Here is a 20,529-nt window from a genome sequence, read left to right as displayed (position 1 = left end):
CCAGCAGAAAGTGGTCCCTCTTCCCAGACGACCATGGCCTTAACTTACATCAGTGTGACCAAAGACAACAGTGGTCTTTCCATACAGTGACATACTGTTAAGCCATAAAAAAAGTATGAGCCGGCGTGGTGGCGCATGCCTTTAATCCCAGCACTCGGGAGGCAGAGGCAGGCGGATTTTTGAGTTTGAGGCCAGCCTGGTCTACAAAGTGAGTTCCAGGACAGCCAGGCGATACAGAGAAACCCTGTCTGGGGGATGGGGGGGGGGGGGATGAAGTATGAATATATGGTAGAAGATATATACACCTGATAAATAGGATGCTATATGAAATAATTACTCTCATAAAAACAACATGATAATGTGATTCTGTACACAGCTCATGGATTGTGGATATGTAGCCCAAGTTGGCCTTGAACTATGGACCCTTGTCTCTCTCTCTCTTTTTTTTTTCCGAGACAGGGTTTCTCTGTATATCCCTGGCTGTCCTGGAACTCACTCTGTAGACCAAGCTGGCCTCGAACTCAGAAATCCACCTGCTTCTGCCTCCGGAGTGCTGGGATTAAAGGCATGCGCCACCACGCCCGGCTTTGTCTTATGTTTTTAAGTGATGTAATTTCAGTGGTGATGCTAGCACATCTACTTAGAGCTTATGAATTTGGGAATCTGTGTACCTTGTAACTTCTCAATCAGTACAGCACTTCTGTGATAAGTCCTGTCCCTATAGTTCCTCTGAGCTGGGGTCATTGTTAACAGACAGATGCAGCTTCATAATATGCTTCCCTTCCCCCACCCCCACCCAATGATTAGAAGTGTCCTGAGTAGAGTGTATCATACAAGAGTAGGAACCTGCCACCACTAACTGCCTAGAGAGGTGGCCCTATGTATAGACAAGTATAAAAGTGACTAGGCCTACTCTCTGCAGAGCACTGGAGAATGAGACTGACTGGAGCCAGGAGGTCCAGATACTGTCTAGAAGATGGTCTGTGCTACCCTTGTTTTCATTTTGAATGAGTGAATGTATTAAGTATATAGCAAGCCAGAGTAAAAGAGTAAATAGTGCTGGGTGTGCTGGCACACACCTTTAGTCCCAGACCTCGGGGGCAGAGGCAGGGGAACTCTGTGATTTCAAGAGTAGCCAGGCTTACTTAGTAAGTTCCAGGCCAGCCATGCTACATAGTGAGACTCTTTCAGAAGATGAGGAATGAGGGCTCTAGGTAGTGTGGCACCCACATGAGTGAGGTAGGGCTCCTTTAAAGGTGGCCAGTTGGAGTCTACCGAGGGAAGCCCAGGCAGAGCAGTCTCTTCAGGTGAGAATTCCATATACAAACAAATTGCACATAGAAAGAACTTCAGCACAACAGAAACTAACATATCAGCTGCAGTTCCCGGTTAGGCTTTCTTTCGATGACTGAGCTTCCAGCTTTCCACCTCTTTCCCACTGCAGGCATTTCTGTATGGTGAGATAAAGTAGAAACTTATTGTTGGGAATGACTCACCTTCTGTCTTCAAGGCACAGCTGTGTTTTCTCTTAGGCTTTCTTGTTGTTCTCTACTTGCTGTCACTGCATTGGGAGCATAGTGTTCGTCCTCAGATAAGGGACCTTGGAGGGTACCTGATGTCATCATGCTTGGTTCTGAAATTGGAGGGACAGGCAGCCTCTCTTCCAAAGCCAGCTTCTCAGTGAGACAAAACAGCACATGACAGTTCACCAGTAAAATGTGTGTCCCACCAAGGTGAGGCTGGGATCTGTCAGCCGCTAACTAAGCTGTAATCTGTCTCTCCTGATTACAGAAGTTGAGTTCTGGTGGTCAGAATTTTGAATACACAGAAGGCCACTTTGTCTTTAAAACACATTTGTGGGCATGAGACATAGTTCACTTGGTACAGAGCCAGCCAGAATGTGCTGTGTATGGAGTCACCCTGACTTCATAGAAACAAATATAGTGGCATTGGGCTGTAACCCAAAACTCAGAAGGGTCAGGAATTCAAGAAATTGTGATTTCTAACTACAAATCAGAAAAAGGGAGCGAGCTGGGTTTGAGTCAGTGTAGGGAGAAGTTTCAGTTTCTCTCTCTCCTGAGATTAGTAGCATCTTGCCTGTGCTATTTGAGTCCATTTTAACCCCAATGCCTTATCTTTCTCTTCGCAGTAATCCAGTCCCTCATAGCACTGGTGAATGACCCCCAGCCTGAGCACCCACTCCGGGCTGACCTAGCTGAAGAATACTCTAAGGACCGTAAAAAATTCTGTAAGAATGCTGAAGAGTTTACAAAGAAATATGGGGAAAAGCGACCTGTGGACTAAAATCTGCCATGAGTGATTCCAGCAAGTTTGAGCAGAGACCCCGAGCAGTGCATTCAGACACCCCGCAAAGCAGGACTCTGTGGAAATTGACACGTGCCACCAACTGGCGTCCGCTTGTGGCAGTTACTAACTTTCTACAGTTTTCTTAATCAAAAGTGGTCTAGGTAACCTGTAAAGAAGGATTAAAAAATTCAGATGTTCTAGTTCTGCTTGCTTTGTTTTAAAAATCACTGCTTTAGTCTACTTCAAAAGAATGGCATTTCTTTTCTTGCCCAAATTTACTCAAAGTTGCAGTTAGCCCAGAAGGTTTAAAGAAAAAGGTTGTTGTGGTTTCTTCCCCCTTCCCCTCTCCCCACTTTTCGATTCCCACTTCCACAGACCAAGGCCCCAGCTCCCCACAGAGGTGGCCGCAGCACTGACAACGTTTCCTGTGCCAACACTGCCTGTGGGTAATGAGTAGCTCACGCACCCCATTCCAGCTTAGTGATGTCTTTAAAAAATTATAAAACAGTATCAATGCCCTGTCCCAAAGGAACATCCATGCAAACAAAGAGAAGCCGTCTTTACGTAAAATTTTAGCAAAGGGTTTCCACAATAATAATAGACCCGACAGACAGACCCCCATGGTCCCTATCTGTAGTCAGACTGTGCTGGCTGGGTCTCTGCAGGGAACCTGTTATAGCAGGTTTGTGGTGACCTTGGAGGGAGGGTCTGCCAGCAGAGAATACAGTGCGCTTGTGTGATGGACTTCTCACAGTCAGCAGCCCTTCCTGAAGCTGTGGTAGACCTGGTCATCACAGACCAAAAAAAAAAAAAAAGGCCAGAATATTCTTTTGAAATTTCAAGCTTCTCTACCACCAAGCTCTGATAGGATGTGCCAAGGAGAGCTCCCACTCCTGAGCACAGCAGGCCACCACTGCCACCCTCCTCACGGCTTACCCTCAGCGGGGTCAGCCACGATGGCTCTGCCTCTCTCAGAGCAGCTGCTGGGACAGCCCAGGAACAGGGTGGCTTTTCCCTCCCTCTGGACTCCAAACCTTTCCAGTCCGGCTCCACTTGAAGCTCACTCAATATCCTTTCAGTGTGTTTTATATTGTTTTGATTGCCTTTTTTTTGTAGAAATAAAATTTGAGCTTAGAATTTATCATCAAATGAACTCTGTCAAGATTTGAATGTTAAATGTCTTTTCAAGGGAAGTGGGACGGACTGTCCTTGACGCAGTAGTGACACCCTGAGGAAGCTGATGGCCTGACTGCCCATGTTCACCAACTCACTTCTGCTACTAGGGGTCTAATCCTGTGGAGAAGATTGCCTCAAGAAACCTTGCTTTCTGCTTTAACCTTAGTTCTATAACTTCCGGGCTACCTAGGCTTACAGACTTGGGAGACAGCTCTGGGTTTTGCCTATAAAAGAAGTAAGACATGTCCTCTCAGGCAGTGTAACACTATTTAGTTTTCCAAGTGTTTGGCTCCTGTGATGCATAAATGAACTATGCTTTAGTTCAAGTTATGCATGGGGCAGGTTTCTGGAGACTTCCATATGCCCAGGATGGTCAGAGCCCTGGGCCTGTGTTTCTACATCTGTCTCTTCATTGGCAGAAAAGTGACAATGGATTTTATTTCACTCATATTCAGATTTGTAATAAAATGCCAAACTCTGTCAGAATTGTCGAAGCAAACCACCATTTTGTTCATGTTGCTTTTCTGAATCTAGAGATAGTCCAGCTGTCTCATTGCTTAGCTCTACCTGCCTGTTACCCGTCACTGCTCTCTGCTCACTATGGGAGGGTACTCTTATGCCAGCAGCCCCTCTCAGGGACTCTCAGCCCCATTGTTGACAACCATGGCCTGCCCTGCCTTGGAGTCAGTGGTGTCCCTCTGGGCTTGCATGCCTTGTCCTGTCCAGCCCTGCCCTGAGCAGGCTTTGAGCAAGGTGGCAGGGAGACCTGTGGAGCAGCCACCCACGCCTGACCCAAGCTGGCTCAGGAATCCACATCCCCCTGGTTCCTTGAAGTGCCCGGGTCTCGTCCTGCTCTTCCCACAATGGCAGAGAATAGGCTTTCTAAGATGCTGTGACCCCATTCTGTCCTTAATAAAAATGTTCTCAGACATTAGATTGGGTGTATGGGTTTCTTTGGGGATGGCCATTGCTGGGGGGTGGGGAGCGGCTATTTGGAGACTAGAGAGTAGTGACTGGGCCTCTAATCTTTCCTCCACTTCTCAGCCTCTAAAAGAGGTGTACAGGTGGTTCTGTCTGCCAGGTAGAAGTAGATAGGGGAGTCAACACTGGGAAAATCTCAAGAGACCCCATGGCTATCAAGGAGACTGGCCCCTTGTTACTTCCATCCTTGTAGCTCCAAGAAAGTATGAACTTAATTTAGCAAAGTTGAGAAGAACAAGTCAAGAAGAGAGGATTGATCAAGGTCTCAGAACGCAAGATTATATATCTTAGGCCTTTTCCTTGAATCCTAGTCATTATCTGGAGACTCTCTGAGGTTCCCAGAGAGCTACTGCTAAGGCACTACAGCATGCATTAACCTCAGTTGGGCACAGGCCTGTGACATGTGGGCACCAGATGGAATTGAGGGTACCTTCTTAGTTGTATCTGCCGATCTTGTAGGAATACATCCTAGAATGTCATGTTACCTTTGCCTCCAAACATTCCTGGGGCACTGCTGGGTTTGAACTTCCAATCATACTCCTTCATTCACTCTCCCTCCCCAGCATGTTTCTCAAGGGAGTGCATAGTTCATAAGTCCCATATCCCCTTTATCCTTACCTTTTACTCCCAAGGCTCCTGTGGCCAAAGACCCATGGTTCCCCCACTGCTGAGTAAGCAGCTTGTAAGGCACTCAACTTTTATTTGGTGTGTCGTTTTCTCTAGCCCTACGAGATGTGTCCCCACACAACATGCTGTGCAGTCTAGTTGAGGGAGAAGTCAAGTTTGGCTTTTCCTGCCCTGCTCATGTCCAGTGTGAGCAAACAGTACTACCCCTTTACTCTCAGTACTACTACAGAGAATAAGGCTGAGGAAGAGATTGACTGCAACAGGGTGCCCAGCCCAGGCTATGCCTGGTGAATGGCGTTTCCTGGATGACTACACAGTTCAGTTCTTCAGACAGCAATCCTGGGAAAACAGAGTACAGACCACATACCCAGTGCTATGCCCAAGGTGCAGGGAAGGAAGCTTTCAGGGGACCTTCCTTTTCCTCCAGTGTGGCCTAGATCACACTGATTTTCCGTTTGTAAGCTGGGCAGTATCCCAGCAGAACAGAACTCGGCAAAGCCTTCTGAGCACTCCGCTGTAGTCACACTCCAAGAGCTGTCTCTAGAAACATGAGGAAGTGAATAGAAAACTTGGTCACAGACATTGCAGAGTTGAACCTGCCCAGGCCAAGGTCCAGGAAGGTTATAATAGACTGGAGCCTATCAAGGGAATGAAGGCAAGAGAGGAGGAGCCATTCCTTCTGAAAGCCACAAAGTCTTACCAGGCCATTACCAGGCCAAATGAGAGAGAGCTTCCTTTCCTCCCAGCCCCCAGCTGCAGGATGGATGTAAGTCATGTCAAGTTCAAAGCCCCGCTCTACAACTCCCACTTCTAAGTCTAGTGGGGGCCTGGGACATGTAAGGGCTGGAGGTGTAGTTTAGTTGATAGGAAGCCTTGGGCTTAATCCTAAAACCATGTTACCTGGGACTGACGGGCAGTGCACACTTGCAATCCCAGCATTTGAGAAGTGGAGGCAGAAAGACCTGAAGTTCAGTGTCATCATTGGCAATATGAGTATCAAAGACAGCCCAGCTGTCTTGCCTAGCATGCGTGTGTGAAACTATAGACTCAGTCCCCACTACCAAAAGGAGGATCATGTTTTCCATCCTCAGAAACAGTGTGAGGTGTGCTCTTCCCTTCTACTCCCTACTGCCCACAGAGCATCCATACGTCATCAGACATCGCTAGAATCCTAGTTTATCATGTCAGCAGAAGACTACTTTCCTGGGGAAATGTAACACTCCTTTTTCCATCTGTCCCCTGAAATGGCTTACATATAACAGATTACTTTTTTCCCAAGACAACTAAAACGACTTCTATAGCATGTATATAAAGTCTGTGTGGGTTTGTGGCACCCAGATGAGGACAACTTTTAGAAGTTGATTCTTACCTTCCACCAGAATCCCAGGGATCAAACTCAAGGATTTTTACCCAACTGAGCCCATCTTGCTGCCCCTCCCCCCAGATAACCTCTTTTTAAATCAAAATTATGGTTATCATGTGCCTCCCCAGAGCACCCTAATGAATCTTGTCCCCCTCCCTTAAGAAAGAGAAGGGCCGGGCATGGTGGCGCACGCCTTTGATCCCAGCACTTGGGAGGCAGAGAGGCAGGCGGATTTCTGAGTTCTAGGCCAGCCTGGTCTACAGAGTGAGTTCCAGGATAGCCAGGGCTATACAGAGAAACCCTGTCTTGAAAAAAAAAAAAAAGAAAGAAAGAGAAAGAAAGAAAGAAAGAAAGAAAGAAAGAAAGAAAGAAAGAAAGAAAGAAAGAGAAAGAAAGAAAAAAGAATGGGGGTGGAGAGATGGCTCAGCGATTAAAAAACACTGACTGCTCTTCCAGAGGCCCTGAGTTCAATTCCCAGCAACCGCATGGTGCTCAAAACCATCTATAATGGGATCGGATGTCCTCTTCTGGTGTGTCTGAAGACAGATACAGTGTACTCATCATATAAATAAAGACATTTAAAAATTCATTTATTTATTATCTGTAAGTACACTCTAGCTGTCTTCAGACACTCCAGAAGAGGGTGTCAGATCTTGTTATGGATGTTTGTGAGCTGTGGTTGCTGGGGTTTGAACTCAGGACCTTCAGAAGAGCTGTCAGTGCTCTTAACTGCTGAGCCATCTCACCAGCCACGGAATACATTTTTGTTTGTATGTTTGTTTAAGAAAAGAATGTAGTCATGGCTAGGGCACAGTGGTGTGTGCTTGCAGTCTCAACAAGTCGGTGGTGGTGGACAACCCCTTGAGCCTAGGATTCGAAGGCTAGTCTGAGCAATGTGGTAAGATACTATCCATCTCAAAAAGAAAACACGTGCCATGGTACGCATATTACTCCCCCAACACAAACAAGTGTATGTAATATTTTTCTAAAAAAGGATTTAAAACATATAAGCATGTGCAGAATTGGAATGTAAAGATGTTTTTGTATGTCTTGGTCTGAGCCTCTAAGGAGTTCTCTGTGCCCACTCTTATTTCTCTGAAGGATACCTGGACACTTTATAAACCAGCCAAATCTGAAAGACATTATTTTATTAACACACCAGCCTCTTCCCATTGCTCTTAAACAAGTGGTTGTAACTACAACACGAACTGGCACCAAATAATCGCTCAGCTGTCCTTACGTCCAGATGTCACAGACTGGGCCTCCCTGCAGCCAGGTAAGGCTGCCCAAGGTCGGCCTACTACTCACTACTCAGCCTAGAGGACCTGGAAACAGGATTTAGTGGCTTTTCACTCTAGGAAGTCAGACCCTGCTCCAAGGCCTGACTGAACTGGAACTTTAGCCTTGGCCTTCCTCCATAGTTTTAGGCAGTTTGTAGCTGGCCTTCGGTGTCTGAGTGAGGAAGGCTCCAGGAAAGGTTCCAGAGTTGCCTCACAAGGGGACCCCTTCCCCAGGCCTTTTGGAATCCAGGTCATCAATGGCGCAGAGCTGCACACCATTTTGGGCCAGCCAAGCCCGCAAAGTGGGTGCTGTGAGAACGTGCAGCTCATGCAGCCGCTCCCAAGAACAAGAGAACGCATCTGGGCCCTCACCGCAGCCCCCTGCTGGAGGCACACTGGGGTATCCGGGATGTGCCATCAGCTCGGCAGTCAGGGCGTGGCCAGCAGGGATATCTTCCAGGGCCCGCGCCAGTGACCCCAAGACTCGGTGAGCTGACATATGCCGGCCACAAGTGCTCAGGCCCACAAAGGCATCGGTCCACCTGTGAGTGCCAGGATATCAGAGGTGTTGCCTCAAGGACCGGTCGGGATAGGCAGAGGGTGGAGCAGGACAGTAGGTCAACTCCTAACTTTTTTTTTTTTTTTGGTTGAGAAAAACCAACCAAAACTGGGATCTTTGGGGACGTGGCAGGGTTGGATGTAGTTGGGAAGGCTGATGCTCACCGCAGGCCGTGGCGAGAGAAGGGGCCAATTGCGGCCCGGGCATCGCGCTCCACCGTGCAGGCGAAGGCGCGCGCTGGCGCTTCGAGCCACGCGCAGCTGCCCACGCCACGTTCTGCCGGCAGCCGTGTGAAGCGGACCCCGTACGCCTGCAGCGCCTCGGCGAACACCTGACACACGCCTGCTTGGAGGGGTGGGCGCAGAGGGGAGTCTCCATCGACCTCCCATCAACCCAGGAAAGAAGCCCCACCCCCCGCCCTGGGAGTATCAAGCCGCGTACCTGGAAGCACATGCACGTGCTGGTGACCGTCCACGTGCGTGGGGGACCTGCCCAGCAACTCCCGGAAGCGGCTGAGTTGAGCTTCTAGTTCCTCCCGCACCTGAAGGGAGGGGCACAGATACTATGAGCTTCGGGAAGCAGCCACAAAACTAGGAGCTCCGTCTGGTGCCACGATGCGACTGCTCCAGCCTTTGAACTAGAGAGTATACCCAGCATCCGCTTTTGACCCAACGACTTCCATGATACCCTCTGGGCTGAGATTTGAAGATCAAGATGAGTATTCCCCTGCAGCCACGTCTCCGCACCTGGGGCAAAGCAACGTCTCCAGCCGCTAAAGCCTCCCGAAATCCCATCTTGCCGAGAAAGAAGCCTTCGGGGCTGAGGAGCGACGAGGCGTTGTGGCGGGCCGGGCCCACCGGACGGCCCTCAGACAGGTTGGCGTGAAGACCCGTGGGAATGCTGTGCCTACGGGCAGAGCGCGAGAGCGATCACCGGCTGCCACCAAGTGGGAGCCCCTAAACCAGCCGGGTCCTGTAGGGGACCGCCCTCACCTGCGGGCCAGCTCGGCCGCACTCTCTGCGGCTGTGCCGTTAACCAGCAGTGACACGCTGGTCACAGTTCCTGCCAGGAAGGCCTCTACGATGCCCTCATCGCGCCGCGGGCAATAACCAAAGTCATCAGCGGTGACAACCAGCCGCACGCGGGGAAAAGCCATGGCTGCCAAACCCTGGCTGGAGAGCAGAGGGAATAGGTTGGAGCATCCAGACCCCGCCCTCGAACGCTGCCGAGGCCCCACCCCGACGCACACGCCTAAATGCGGCTGCAAGCCGCCATTGTTCTCGCCACCTAGAGGTCTCTGAATGTCCTGCTAACGCTCTGCAAATTTTATTTTTTTGTTCGTGTGTGTGTGTGTGTGTGTGTGTGTGTGTGTGTGTTTATGTATATATACATATGTATGTATATACGTGTATACACGTGTGTGTGTATATATAGTATATATATACATACATAAATACACACACACACATATATGTGTTTATACTTATGTATATATACATGTATATATACATATGTATGTATATACGTGTATACACGTGTGTGTGTATATATAGTATATATATATACATACATAAATACACACACATATATATGTGTGTTTATACTTATGTATATATACATGTATATATACATATGTATGTATATATGTGTATACACGTGTGTGTATATATATAGTATATATAAACACACACATATATATGTATATACGTGTATACACGTGTATATATATATATATGTATATATATATACATACATAAATACACACACGCATATGTGTGTGTGTGTGCGCGTGTGTGCATGCGCGCCTGGTTTTGATCCACAATGTGAACGCATACTGGTAACCGAACTTCAGTCCTTTGCAAGAACTGTAAGCTTTCCTAACCACTGAGTTCTCTAGCTCATTTTTTTATTTTTGAACTGTAATTTTTTTTAATGTCGAAAAGGAGAAATATATTCAAGAGAAATTCCCCTTGCTCTTCTCAGTGTTTATCATTACTAAGTTTCTGGGCAGTATATTGTCCTTCCATTATTTTCTCTGAGAAAAAAACCAGCCACCTACCTTTCTCCATCACTCAATGATGATGCCAAGTTATTTCATTCTTGTAATGCTGCTCTTCTTTGTTTCAGTCTGTTCCTCACTGATTCTCCCAAGGGGAGGCTTTTTCTTAGCAAAAGCTCTAAACAACAAGAAAACTGGCAGATTTACTCAAGAAAGCACTAGTTCACTTTCACCTTGAGCTTAAGGCAATGCTTACATCCGTCACCTCACTTTTGGACTTTGTCCAGTAAGCTTCCTTATCCATGACTTACCTATAATCACCATGGTGACATGGTAATGTGGCTGTCTTGATACTGTTTTGAAACAGTCTTATGTATACCAGGCTGACCTCACTATTCATTCAGCTGAGGCTAGCCTTGAACGTCTGATCCTAGAGCTTCCACCTGTCCAGTGCTGGAGCTACAGGTATGTGCTACCACGCCTGGTTTTTGTGGCACAGGAAATTAAACCAAAGACTTCATGCATGTTAGGCAAGCATTCTGCCAACTGAGAAGCATTCATTATAGGATGTCTGTTTCTTGATTCAAGCCCATGATATTGGTAATTTACTACTGTTTTACAGCTAAGAGACCTGAAGGTTCATGAGAGAGATGGGGCAGGAACCCTTCCCTACAAGTTGAAGCCTGACCTGCTCTGGGCTCCTCAATCCTGATGCCTGCGTGACAGGCAGAAGGGAGAGAACTTGATTGTAACAGTACCTGGTGACGTTTCATAAGGGTTGGAGGCCTCGAAGAACCCTTCAGCCAAGTTCTTGGCATAAACACTGCTGTGTCTGATCATAGTGACTGTTGAACCATCGGGTGTCATTCAGCCACTGGGGCCCTCTGAGAAACTGCTTTTGGAAAGGCCAGAGGCCCTGAGGCCATGGAACGCTGAGAACCACAGATTGGGAGGAGAAAACTCTACAGCACCTACTGTATCAGGAATGGGGTTATTAGGGATTAGGGCTAACTGCTTTGATTCTTGCCCTAAAGAAGTGAAGCTGTTAGACAAGGAAGAAAAAAATGTGGCAGGGGAGGATGGACTTGCTGTGGGTATGTTGGCAATGACAGGCTTCCTAGGATTGAAGGGAGGAAGGAAAACTGTAGAGGTGAGTTTATATGGCGCTTCCATATAGTGTAAACTGTGTTGTAATACTCACTTGTGGAAGGGTCCTCAGCTCCATTATGAGGAGCTGGTGTTGAGGGGCTAAGTCATATTAGTAAGAAAAAGCAGGGGCAGGAACTAGGCTGTTCAGAAAACCAGGACTCTTCACTTGAAAAGGAAGATGCGGCCTAGTCCACACTGCATTGATGAGGGAAAGGGATCCTTAAGAGGAAGCCAACGGAGTGGGAGGTCCAGGAATGAGCTGAGGAAGGTGTTTAAATCACAAATTGAGGCTATCGCTTCCGCCCTGAGAATTAGAGAAACAAGACCCAGATTCAGACGTCTTGGCTGAATATAACCATCCCCAAGAACTATACTTAGCTGGCTGGACAGAAAAAAAAAAAATCCAACGGGTGGGGGAGGAGCCAATCTGGGCCCCTCCCCCAACCATTGTGTCGGGGAGGCTAGTGAATGAGAGGCCAGATTCTGTCCAATCAGGATAAGGTATGTAAATGAGCATCCTAGGATGCTAAGGGGGTAGGATTCCAGTTCTCTGTGCGGTAGAGCTTTAAAGGGTGCTGAGTGAGCGAACCCCTAGAAGCACAGCAGAGACTCTGGTAAGCAGGTGAGGTCTCCAGGGTGCCTCTGGTCTGAAAGAAGGAAGTCCGGACACACACTTCGACCCAGACACAGTTGCAAACAAAAGGCAGCGATTTGGGAATGTCCACAGATGAGTGACCGGTCCAAGCAGGGAAAGTTGGGATGTCTGAAAGACAAAAGTACAGGGAATGAGGGGTCCATGGAGGCCTGGACCTATCTTTACTTCCTTTCCCCGCCCCATACAGAGGAGTCTGCATCTGTGCTGTGGGACCTGAAAAAGGAAGCAGAAAACAAATTTAATTATCCTCATCATGGCGAGGTGCCGCCACCACTCAGGATATCTGGCTGACGACGAGGCTGCTCACAGCACCTATGTGGCCCCGGTAAGTATATCCAGCTGGCCCACCACTTGCCACTGCTTTCTTGTGTCCAGTTGAGCTCACCAGGTCATCTGGTGGAATCCTTATTGTAGTGTCACCTTCCCTTATGCCTGCTTGCAGAGCCCTCATCACTCACTTCCCACTCCCCTTAGCCCCAGATAGCACTTGGGTGGACTAGGAGCCCTGAGAAAGGAGCAAGGAGGACTCAATCTGGAGACATAGGCTCAAGTCCCCAACTGTAGCACAGCAGTGACAACAGTGTAGGTCTGTGCTAGAGACAGAGAAGAAGGGCTCTCCAGAGAGGGTGGAGGGCTCTCATAATTGCACTTTCACACCATGAACACAGAATTCCACTTCTTAGTCTCCCAGCTAGGGCTGGCATATATGAAATATAGGCATTGGGAACCTTCAGGGCAATCCTAATAGACCCATACTTTGCAGTGAAGCCCTCAATTAGGGCTATTGTAAGAATAGTCACACATCCCAAAGGTCTCAGAGCTGGGTGGGATTCAAACCCAGGATTACCTGATTCTAAAATGTAATTCAGGGCTGATGAAAGAGCTCAGTGGGTAAGACTGATGATCTGACTTGGGGGTGATCAGCCCGTCTCCGAGATCCACACAATACAAGGAGAGAACCAGCTACACCAAGCTGTCCTTTGACTGCAACACTCCAGCTGAGGCGTGTGGACACACAAAGAATTGTTTCAAAAGGTTTTAAAGGCCGGGCGTGGTGGCACACGCCTTTAATCCCAGCACCCGGGAGGCAGGTAGATTTCTGAGTTCGAGGCCAGCCTGGTCTACAAAGTGAGTTCCAGGACAGCCAGGGCTACACAGAGAAACCCTGTCTCGAAAAACAAAACAAAACAAAAAAAAGTTTTAAATGCACGTCAGTGGTTGAACATTTGCATACCATGTTCAAGACCCTGGGTTTAATCGTCAGCATTAACAAGCCTAAAAAAAAATGTTTTTTCATTGTTCAGTATCAACCAGCTTCTAATGGGACCCTGGGAGGACTGCAAAGATAGCTCCTTACCCATTGCAGGCCATCCTGCCTGTTATGACTGCAAAGACAGCTCCTTACCCATTGCAGGCCATCCTGCCTGTTATGACGAGCCTCTCTGTTCAAATGCAGCTGCCCAAGAAGCACCTGTTGCCAGAAATGAGGCCAACCTGCAAGCTTGGGCGTGTACCACACCTACCATCAATGAACCAATACTCAGAGCACCAAAGCCACCAGCAAAACTTTAGGCACCCTCTGGCATTTGGTGGCTTCCTGGATTTCCTCACGGAGGGTCAGGTACTGGACAGCTTGCAGACAGTTGTGGAGCAGGCAACAGAACGTTTGGCTGCCATGAAGACAGAGGCTGGCGTGCCACTGGTGGATATTCAAGACCCCGTGGAGGTGCCAAGTAGTAGGCATCGATCTCGAGCCAGACCCAGCATCGACACTGTGCACCGGCACCGTGCTCGGCCCACCCTGTGTGCTGGACGCCCAAACAATTACCCATCTTGCTCCAGTTCCATGTCTGATTCCCATAGCAGCATCACAGCTGGATGGCTGGGGTCCCACAGCCAAGACAGTGACCTGGGTGCCAGAGGCATAGGCTCACTGCCACCTATGAGGGACAAACTCCTGCTTGAGAAAAACCTCAAGAGGCTACTCCGACTGGAAAACAAAGGGGTGAGATCTGGTGCCATGGCTAAGGCTAGCAGACAGTGGGCCTGAGCAGAGGGTGGGCCTGAGCTTAGGGGATGGGGGGGGTCCTCTAGGCTGGGTGGTCACCTCTCAGCCTTTCTTTCTTTTTGCAGAAAATCCTGAATCAATCCTGCTCCCAGAGGGATTCCCTGCTGTGGGACTCACTGGGCAGCCAAACCAGCAGTCAGTGGACCCGGGAGCAGCCCCTGTCTTGGTTCTCTGGGCTATTGGGCTCCAGTCCAGCCACCCCTGAAACTTCAGAGTTGGGACTTGGAGAACAGGAGATGATTTTCCTCAAACAAAAGTTAAACAAGGAGATGAAGTCACTGCTGAACCAGCCAAGACCCTTCAACCTGCCTACCTATTGTCCACTCAGGGAACCCCATCATACCCTGGACTTCCTAGCTAAGCATCGTCTCTTTCCTGCCCTGCAGCGTGTGGTCAGCCAGGCTGTAGACAAGCTCAGCCATGCCTGCCGTCACAATGGCTTCCCCCTCTTCCCAGTTACCTCAGAGACCATTCCAGATCTGCCTGGAAACTCCGATCTTCTGCAGCCCAGCTCTAAGGCTTCCATACCCACCAACAGGGAGGCTAGGGGAGAGCCTTGTGATTCTCTCACCACAGCCTACAGCCCTAAGACATCTCACAGAAAAAGCAAGGGCAGAAGGGGCTCCCCACCTAATGCAGTCCAGATGGCTACCAGATTCAGGCTCAAGGTGACACCTACACAAGTCTCTAATGTCCCTATCTCCTCATTCCACTCCATGCAGGAGGCCCCTAACTCTGAACCCAAACTGCAGAAACAAGCTATGGCCTCAAACTGCAACCATATCTCTCAGCCCTGTCATGGCCTGCACCTCACCTTGCCTGCCCCTGGGATCACAGTTGAGGTGGCCTCCTGCCAGGGACGCCTCAGGGGCCCGGTCCAGCATCGTCTTGCCTCCCCCTGCTGTCTTCATTCCCATTTCCCTTTCCCTCTGTTCCCCCCATTCCTTTCTTTGGGAAAAAGCTTTTCCACTTCCCCTCCTACACTGCATCCAGAGGTGACCTCAAGAGCAGGGCTGGAGGTGTTAGAGCAACCTCTGAAGGGAAGGGGCTCCTTTACCCACCACTTCTAGTAGCCACTGTTACTGGCGGGTGCCCAAGGACAAGATCTCTTGCCCTGCATTGCAGAACTCTTCTGAGGTAGAGATAAGCTGCTTGGGAATCAGGTGTTCTTGTCCATCTATTTCCAGTTTCCAGATGTTGTCAAAGATTAATAAAGGCTATTTTTTACCCTGCTTTTTTTTTTCTTTTTTTCTTTTTCTTTTTTCTGAGACAGGGTATCACAAAGCTCAGGCTGGTCTCCAATTCATTATATAGTAGAGGAAGACCTTGGACTTGTGATCCTCTTGCCTCTACCTCCCAACCCCCTAAATGCTGGGATTATAGGCATGCATCACCATGCCTGCAGTTCAGGGTTTTTGTTGGTGGTGGTGTTTTTGTTTTTTATTTTATTTTATTTTATTTTATTTTATTTTATTTTTTGTGAACCTCAGAGGCCCTCCCACATTTCTCTTATGGATATGAGGTTTTTAATGGTTTGATTTTCTTGTTTGTTTGCTTGCTTTTTTAGGACAGGGTTTCTCTGTGTAGCCCAGGATGTCCTGGAACTCACTCTGTAGAATAGACTGGCTTGGAACTCGGACATCTGCCTGCCTCTGCCTCCTGAGTGCTGGGATTAAAGGCATGCGCCTCAGCCGCTGCTGCTGCTGGCACTGCTGCCACCACCACCCAGCTGGACAGGAGTTTTTGCCAAGAGGGCAACTCTGTATCTTAAGGCCAAGTGTCCTCTAATCTAGCTTTAGGACTCTAGACTTTCTGCTCCATAAAGGGGACCTTGGTCAGGAAGTGTGTATGAAGACATAGATGGCCTGACTTTGAAGGTCTCTAGACATCTCATCCTACCATCATCAGGGCTCCGATGTAATTCCTTCTGAACACAAGCTGTGTGCAAGCTTTCATGCACACAGCCTGCTCAGGCTGCTGGGCTTGCTCTAGACCTGACAGGTGCAGCATATGGACTGAATGTTACAGTAGGCAGATGTGGCAGGCCTGTATCCTGGTGTGATGAGCTTGGTTTCTCTGACTGTAATGGGGGAAGATTGGCACAACGGCCAAGGTGGGTGTAGCAATATGATGTCACAGGGCAGCAGGGGGATGACAAGGGTTAAACGTCTCCTTTTCTCTCCTTGGCTGTTGCACAGAGCCCCAACACCAAGTTTTCGAAGAAGAAGCCTCTGCCCGCCATCTCATCTGTTTCCAGCTTGTCCTACATCTCTAACCCCTGGTTTGAGGAACTCACTAACTTCTTGGTTGAGCAGGCAGTCTCCTTGCTTATCTGCAAGTACAAGTTTGAGGAAAGCCTCAATAAGCAACTTGGCTTCATCTCTTTTCCTATCACTGAGGTTCTCATGGACATCTTTCTGGGCTTCAAGAAGGTGAAGGGTACCCACATCCGCCTGTCCTCAGACATCAACTGGACCTGTCTTCTTCGTAAGTTGGAAGAAGCTGAGTTGTCACAGCAGGCCCTAAGACATGCCTCCAGGTCAGGAACCTCTCCACGTAGTGTCTCCCGTATTGGCACCACCCAGCATAGCACAGAACCCTCCTCCATGCAACCGGAGCTTACTGGTGACACAGACCAGGACCAGTCTCCAGAGTCCTACCTCTCCCTCCACCCTGAGTTGCCAATCCACCAGCTGCTCAACTCTCAGGATCCTGGAACAGGCCAGGAACAGACACCTAACATGAACCTGTCAGAGGCCAAGCACTCTATAATCTCCAATGCTAGTATCGGCTCTAGATCTTCCAAGACCAAGAAAGTGGAAAACACTGAAGAGGGTGAGAACGGTGAGGAGGAGGAAGAAGAGGAGGAGGAAGAAGAGGAGGAAGAGGAGGAGGAAGAGGAGGACAGAGGAAGTAAGGAGGATGACACCAAAGATTTTTTTGAGGGTGAGCACACACCTCCTAGCCCGCCTTTGCATGAGTTGGAGAACTTTATGAATACAACCACTGTAATGAGCCCAAATAACTCCCCATGAGGCCTCTGTGAGCCACAAAGAGTACTCCTGTCCTATCCTAATAGCTGGCCACTCAGCCAGCCCTGTTCTGAGTGAAGGTCAGGATGACTGGGTGCTCAGGAGGAGCTCTGCTAGTATTATCAAGGGAGCCAAAGAGCCAAATGGAAATAAATACATGTTGGTGGACACAGCTGTCTGGTGCTGGTGTGTTATCTTCTTCCCTTGCACCTGGATGCCTGCCCCTAAATAGCATCTTCAAGGTGAGCCAGCCCTGATGGTACATGAACTTTTCTTTAGGATATAAGATATATAATGATGATATACAGAAGTAATGATTTTAACATGGTCCAACTTGGTGAATTAATGATTTTATGGTTTACAGGAGAATGGATGAATGATTACTACAGAAGTGTGAGTGACCCCCCCAACACCTCCATCACCAAAGTCTCACCCCAACATGGCTAATTCTCCATAGCTGTATAGATAGACCCCAACCCAGACTTGAATTCTCTTCCACCCTGTATAGACTCTAGTACAGTGATTCTCAGCCTTCCTGATGCTGATATCCCTTAATACAGTTTCTCATGTGGTGACCCCAACCATGAAATTATTTTCCTTGTTACTCCATAACTGTAATTTTGCTGTTATGAATCATAATGTAAATATCTGATATTCAGATGGTCTTAGGTGACCCCTATGAAGGGTTATTTGACCACAAAGGGACGCAGCCCACAGATTGAGAACCACTTCTCAAGGTGGAAGCTACAGGAAGCAAGATGTAAACTGAGAACTGTCAGACCTGGCAGATCCAGCAACTGGAAGATTTCCAACATAGGATAGTTGATGAGTTTAGGACGATAGATCCCACACTCAGCAGTTGTGTCATTTGTTGATTCTAAACTAAGATTGTTTGGTGTTTTCCATTTGTGGCGACTCAGGTGATGGGATGGGAACAAACCGAGACCGCCAGCGCCAGGGCTTCCCCTTCTCTGACCTTGTCTGGGGCATTCACCACCACCCCCACGTCCTCTATGTGCATAATGTCCTGTAGCCTTAGTTAGATTACAGGATCTATTTCCTTTCTCCCGGTTAGTTCAAGATCATCTGAGATTGCTGAAATGTTTCCCCATGCTAATGATTTCAGGACCCTAAGTCCTCAGCCAATGACCTTTGCCCATCCTGGATGTTTCTACCCTCAGTTCCCCCAAAATTATATAAACCTGGAGTCACCTCAAGTAATGTTGATTTGCGTCCCTGTAGCCAGTCCCTGTGTGTCTTCACCAACATACTCACAAGGTCTTCAGAACCTGTCTTCAGAACCCCGTGTCTGTCTCTGATCCCTTTGCTCTCTTGGCCTATGATCCCTGAGGAGTGGGGGTGGGGTTGTCACATTTGCAACCTGAGACTGCTTATCTATGGAGACCTCCTACCCAGACTGGCCAATCTTTGCATCTTTTGAACATAAGTATGTTAAGGTTCCCAGTTGTGCCAGGTAGAGAACCGCACTTTATCCCAGCTTCATTTTTTTTTCCAGCAAAATTTGACAAGTCGATTTATTCAGTTGTCTTAGTCATCTGCAATGGTGACTTCAACCTCAACTCCCGGCTCAATACAGATGGAAGTAATCTTTTTAACAATCTCAGAAGGGCTATGTAAATCAATGAGTCACTTGTGGATCCTCATCTGGAAACGATCCCAGGTCTTGGAACCTTCACCGCACGGTGTTTTTCTGGTAGTGATTCTCAAAGTCTTGGTAGGCATGCTCACCGGTCCTTTCACTTTCAGATTCTTTTCCTTGGCGCCTCTGATCAAGTCCACACAAACCTCCTCTAGCGACTTCACATTGCGGCTAGTGAGCATGATTCGAATTCGGTGTATCGCCACTTCGGGCTCCACGGGCGTCTTTCCGGTATCTTTAAATGCCATGGCTGAGGCGCGGCTTCCTGACCGACTTGTTCCTCAGCAGAAACCCATTTTCTTGTTTTTGTTTTTGTTTTTTTGTTGTTTGTTTTTCGAGACAGGGTTTCTCTGTATAGCCCTGGCTGTCCTGGAACTCACTTTGTAGACCAGGCTGGCCTCGAACTCAGAAATCTGCCTGCCTTGAGTGCTGGGATCAAAGGCGTGCGCCACCACGCCCGGCCCAGCTTCATTTTTATATGTGTCTATATGTCTATCCTTAATTCTCTTGCTTCCCCTAGTCAGGGTTTTGGGACTCAAGCCTTTCAGGTAGTGGCAATGTCTGCTTTGGGTGTATTAGTCAGTGTTCTCTAGAGTAATGGAACTTATAAAATGAATCTCTCTTTCCATATATATATATGCACACACACACACACACACACACACACACACATATATATATATATATATATATATATATATATATACACATATACACACACACATATAGGTACATATATGTGTATATATACATATGTACACATATATAAAACACACACACACACACATATAAAAGAATGGTTAACAGCCTGCAATTCAGTTAATCTAACAATCACTGACTGCAGCCTGGTCTACAGAGTGAGTTCCAGGACGGCCAGGGCTACACAGAGAGACCTGTCTTGAAAACCCAAAAATAAATAAATAAATATAATAATAATAATAATAATAATAATAATAATAATAATAATAATAAGTAAATTTAAAAAAATCACTGACTATGAATGGAAAGTCCAAGAATTCAGTAGTTGCTCAGTCCACAAGGCTGAATGTCTCAGCTGAACTTCAGTATACACTGGAACCCTGAAGAAGTAGGCTCTAATGCTAGTGCAGGAATGGTCTTGCTAGAAAGGAGAGAGCAAGCAGGCAAAGAGCAAAAGCTTCCCTCTACCATGTCCTTTTGTATTGATTTCCAGCAGAAGATCTGGCTCAGATTAGATCTAGATTAGAGATGTGTCTTCCTACCTCAAAGATCCAGATTAGAAGTGGATCTCTCCACTTTAGTTTAAGCAAAACTCCCTTATAGGTGTGCTCTCTATTTTGGGGTATTAGTTAATTTCAGACGTAGTCAAGTTGACAACTAAGAATTGCCATCACCGAAAGTCTTCCTCAAAGGGTCTGAGGTTCCCTCCACGAAGCTAAGGGATAATGGAACGACACAACTGTAGAGCTCACTCTGGCTACACCCACACTCTTAGATCCAAGAAAAGCTTGACTATCTGTCATTCTGAAGGACTAAGGTCTTAAGGTAGGTAGATCAGGGATCTATTTGTAGTAGAAGCCATATCCTCTACATGGCCATACCAATCCCATAGTTGCTATGTCCCACTGGCCTGATCCCATTTCAAGGAAGGACTGTAGTTAGGACAAACCAAGGGATTCTGGCTATTTTCACTG

At 47.8% G+C, this 20,529-nt stretch overlaps 3 protein-coding genes, 1 long non-coding RNA gene and 1 pseudogene across 13 annotated transcripts in view; 2 read left to right on the top strand and 3 right to left on the bottom strand.

The window, feature by feature from the left end:
* Positions 1-4,417, top strand: part of Ube2l3 (ubiquitin-conjugating enzyme E2L 3) — a 49,498-nt gene extending 45,081 nt beyond the window's left edge. For both annotated transcript variants that reach the window (XM_006522004.3, NM_009456.2), the window contains one exon: positions 2,150-4,417. In XM_006522004.3, the coding sequence (XP_006522067.1) occupies positions 2,150-2,304 (155 nt within the window). In that variant the 3' untranslated portion in view covers positions 2,305-4,417. The remainder of the gene's footprint in view (positions 1-2,149) is intronic.
* Positions 4,418-7,574: 3,157 nt separating this feature from the next.
* On the bottom strand, positions 7,575-9,483 carry Ydjc (YdjC homolog (bacterial)). Of its 2 annotated transcripts, none has more exons than NM_026940.4 (5): positions 9,286-9,465; positions 9,040-9,199; positions 8,735-8,834; positions 8,458-8,635; positions 7,575-8,276 (listed from the first exon to the last, which is right to left on the bottom strand). In NM_026940.4, exons 1-5 carry the CDS (start codon positions 9,447-9,449, stop codon positions 7,946-7,948), a joined length of 933 nt encoding a protein of 310 aa, NP_081216.1. In that variant the 5' UTR covers positions 9,450-9,465; the 3' UTR covers positions 7,575-7,945. The 2 variants fall into 2 exon arrangements, with proteins under 2 accessions (NP_081216.1, NP_001365723.1); NM_001378794.1 differs by having other exon boundaries at positions 7,586-8,276; positions 8,458-8,638; positions 9,286-9,483.
* Positions 8,630-17,368, top strand: Ccdc116 (coiled-coil domain containing 116). Of its 8 annotated transcripts, none has more exons than XM_017317158.2 (5): positions 8,630-9,586; positions 10,915-11,442; positions 12,284-12,421; positions 13,553-14,101; positions 14,230-17,368. In XM_017317158.2, exons 3-5 carry the CDS (start codon positions 12,350-12,352, stop codon positions 15,232-15,234), a joined length of 1,626 nt encoding a protein of 541 aa, XP_017172647.1. In that variant the 5' UTR covers positions 8,630-9,586; positions 10,915-11,442; positions 12,284-12,349; the 3' UTR covers positions 15,235-17,368. The 8 variants fall into 8 exon arrangements, with proteins under 8 accessions (XP_017172647.1, NP_001293098.1, XP_006522773.1 ...); XM_006522710.2 differs by lacking the exon at positions 10,915-11,442 and having other exon boundaries at positions 9,498-9,586; positions 14,230-14,832; positions 16,363-17,368; XM_006522709.4 differs by lacking the exon at positions 8,630-9,586 and having other exon boundaries at positions 11,359-11,442; positions 14,230-14,832; positions 16,363-17,368.
* Positions 10,408-11,561, bottom strand: LOC115488656. The gene is made up of 3 exons (XR_003951945.1): positions 11,494-11,561; positions 11,051-11,266; positions 10,408-10,470 (listed from the first exon to the last, which is right to left on the bottom strand). It is a non-coding gene; the product is annotated as an uncharacterized LOC115488656 (long non-coding RNA).
* On the bottom strand, positions 18,709-19,144 carry Gm6440 (predicted gene 6440; annotated as a pseudogene).

This window comes from Mus musculus, chromosome 16 (assembly GCF_000001635.26).
Source record: "Mus musculus strain C57BL/6J chromosome 16, GRCm38.p6 C57BL/6J".
NCBI classification, from domain to species: Eukaryota; Metazoa; Chordata; class Mammalia; order Rodentia; family Muridae; genus Mus; species Mus musculus.
Note: the sequence above shows the minus strand (reverse complement) of the source record. Positions and strands in the feature narration are given on the sequence as shown.

What these genes read in the sequence shown, in the direction of transcription:
- Ydjc (NM_001378794.1), bottom strand. Translation starts at nt 9,449, where the DNA reads ATGGCTTTTCCCCGCGTGCGGCTGGTTGTCACCGCTGATGACTTTGGT. An exon ending in GAGACGTTGCTTTGCCCCAG is followed by an intron (nt 8,835 to 9,039) that starts GTGCGGAGACGT and finishes CCCTCCCTTCAG; the next exon opens with GTGCGGGAGGAACTAGAAGC. An exon ending in TTCTCTCGCCACGGCCTGCG is followed by an intron (nt 8,277 to 8,457) that starts GTGAGCATCAGC and finishes TGGCACTCACAG; the next exon opens with GTGGACCGATGCCTTTGTGG.
- Ccdc116 (XM_006522710.2), top strand. Translation starts at nt 12,350, where the DNA reads ATGGCGAGGTGCCGCCACCACTCAGGATATCTGGCTGACGACGAGGCT. An exon ending in ACAGCACCTATGTGGCCCCG is followed by an intron (nt 12,422 to 13,552) that starts GTAAGTATATCC and finishes GTTCAAATGCAG; the next exon opens with CTGCCCAAGAAGCACCTGTT. An exon ending in CTACCAGATTCAGGCTCAAG is followed by an intron (nt 14,833 to 16,362) that starts GTGACACCTACA and finishes GCTGTTGCACAG; the next exon opens with AGCCCCAACACCAAGTTTTC.